Source organism: Entamoeba dispar, genomic scaffold (assembly GCF_000209125.1).
Source record: "Entamoeba dispar SAW760 scf_1105229458977 genomic scaffold, whole genome shotgun sequence".
NCBI lineage: Eukaryota > Evosea > Mastigamoebida > Endamoebidae > Entamoeba > Entamoeba dispar.
In genome coordinates, this window is record NW_001853462.1 from 1 (window position 1) to 2,200 (window position 2,200).

General features: G+C 19.3%; 1 protein-coding gene across 1 annotated transcript in view, besides 9 other annotated features; it reads left to right on the forward strand.

Moving 5' to 3' along the window:
• Nucleotides 1-16: 16 nt before the first annotated feature.
• Nucleotides 17-152: a microsatellite.
• Nucleotides 153-156: 4 nt separating this feature from the next.
• Nucleotides 157-280: a microsatellite.
• Nucleotide 281: 1 nt separating this feature from the next.
• Nucleotides 282-403: a microsatellite.
• Nucleotides 404-470: 67 nt separating this feature from the next.
• Nucleotides 471-493: a sequence feature (AT_rich).
• A 14-nt stretch (nucleotides 494-507) lies between these two features.
• Nucleotides 508-599: a microsatellite.
• EDI_197730 (uncharacterized protein) overlaps nucleotides 593-2,200 on the forward strand; it is a gene marked incomplete at both ends in the record, with an annotated part of 2,568 nt that continues 960 nt past the window's right edge. The window contains one exon of the mRNA XM_001733230.1: nucleotides 593-2,200. This exon is cut by the window's right edge and continues 960 nt beyond it. Coding sequence (XP_001733282.1) covers nucleotides 593-2,200 — 1,608 coding nt within the window.
• Nucleotides 1,048-1,219: a microsatellite.
• Nucleotides 1,113-1,291: a microsatellite.
• Nucleotides 1,234-1,415: a microsatellite.
• Nucleotides 1,424-1,456: a sequence feature (AT_rich).

A 2,200-nucleotide genomic window follows, 5' to 3' on the forward strand; every position in this document is an offset into this window, starting at 1 on the left:
TATAAATGAATAAATATATTTTATATTGTATGAAATTAAATTTCAATTAATTTACAAATAAAATTATGAAATAATTTATAAAATAATATTAATATTATATTTTCATTATTTACATTAATATTTATCATTTTATTTATTTTATATTTCATCATCAATTTTATTTATTAAATTATTTCAAATTATTCATTTCTTTTATTATTTTATTATTTATTTATTTATTATGTTTGTTTATTATATTCATTTTTGTTTTAATTATTATCTTTATTTCTTCTTTCATTTAATATTTTACTCTTTTTACTTTCATTTAATATACTTCTTCTTTTATATTATTATTTCTTTCTATTTATATTTATTTATTCATATTCTTATTATACATTTTATTGTTATTTCTTCATTTTCATTTATTTGTTGAAATGGTATTTTGTGATTGATATTGTATGAAGAAAGAAGAATGAAGATATTCAATGAAGATAAATTATTATATTATTTAATTCAAAATCAATTTTTAAATAACAAAAATATTAAAATGTTATAAAAATCAAAATTAAATGAACTTAAAAATAAATAAAAGATGAAACGTAAAACAATAACAATGATAATTGATATTGAATATGATGACATGGATGTGTATTTGTATGATGGAAATGAATATGAAAGAATTGATAGAATGAAATATTTAAAAGAAGAAGAAAAGAAAATAAATGAAGAAATCATTTCCAATGATAAGAAGAATGTGAAAATTAGAAAAGAAAATATTAAAGGAGTAGAAATGATGATTAAACCAGAAAGTAAATTATCAATAATATTCAATAATATTAAGAAAGAAGTAGAAAAGAAAGGAGAAAATGAAAGAACAATCATTTGTATTCCTAATGGAACAAGTCAAGGAAATGAAAGAAGAATAGAAAATTCAACAAAACTGGGAAGATTAAATAATGTACAAATCATACGGAAATATCATATAATTGAAAGAATACATTCAGAAGAATATAACATAGGAACACCAATTCTTATCATAGAAAATACAGAAATAACATATGGAAATATTAAAAAAGAAAAAGATAAGATAAAAATAAGAATAATAAATACTATAAGAACAAACAATAGAACAGAAGAAAATAAAGAAATCAATAGAATAATAACAGAAGAAAAAGAAGAGAAAGGAATAATAATAAATAATAAAATAAAACAAGAAAAAGAAAACAAAATAAACACAAAAAGATGGAGATATAAAGAAATCAACGAAGAAACATATATTAAAACAATAATAGAAATGATAAAAAAAGAAGAAGAATATTCAGAATATTCAACAGAAAGAGAAATGATAATAAATATCAAAAGAATAATATACAATAATAAAATCAATAAAAGAATAAATGGAAAAAGAAGAATAGGATATAATGAAATAATGATAACATCAAAGTATTTTAATAATATTAAAGATTTTATTAATTTAGAAATTGGAATTAAAAGATTTCAAGGAAATATGGAACGATTTCATTTTAATCCAATTCCATTAAATGAATATTCAAGAAGATTGTTTCCTAATATTGAAACATTTCATATTTATAATGAAGAAGATGAAGAATTTGAAGATGGAAGAATATTTAAAGAAATAATATGGTATAAAGTAGATTATTCAACACATCTAAAAGAGAAAGGAACAGGAAATATCTGTAAAAATATAAAATATACAAAAGAAGATAGAGATACATATGGAAATACAATACCATCAGAAGTTAAATCAATTGTATTTTTTTGTTTTAGTAATTGTGGTGAATTAGAAACAGTTAATATTCCAACAACAATTACATCCCTAGGAAATTATTGTTTTTTGAGGTGTTCATCATTAAAATCAATTAATATACCAACATCAGTTACTGACATAGGAAATAAATGTTTTTCTGAATGTTCATCATTGACATCAATCGATATTCCATTATCAGTTAGTGAATTTGGATGTGATTGTTTTGATGGATGTTCATCATTAACATCAATGAATATAGATAAACTACAATTCATTAGTAAAGAAAGAATATTTTTAAATGAAGTAATGTTAGTTAGTATTGAAATACCAGAACATTTAATAATAATCAATGGAAAGAATATTGAAAAGAAAGATATTAATGAATTTATTATTCCATCTTCAATTATTGAAATATTTCATTTTTGTTTTAGAAAGTGTACATCATTAACATCA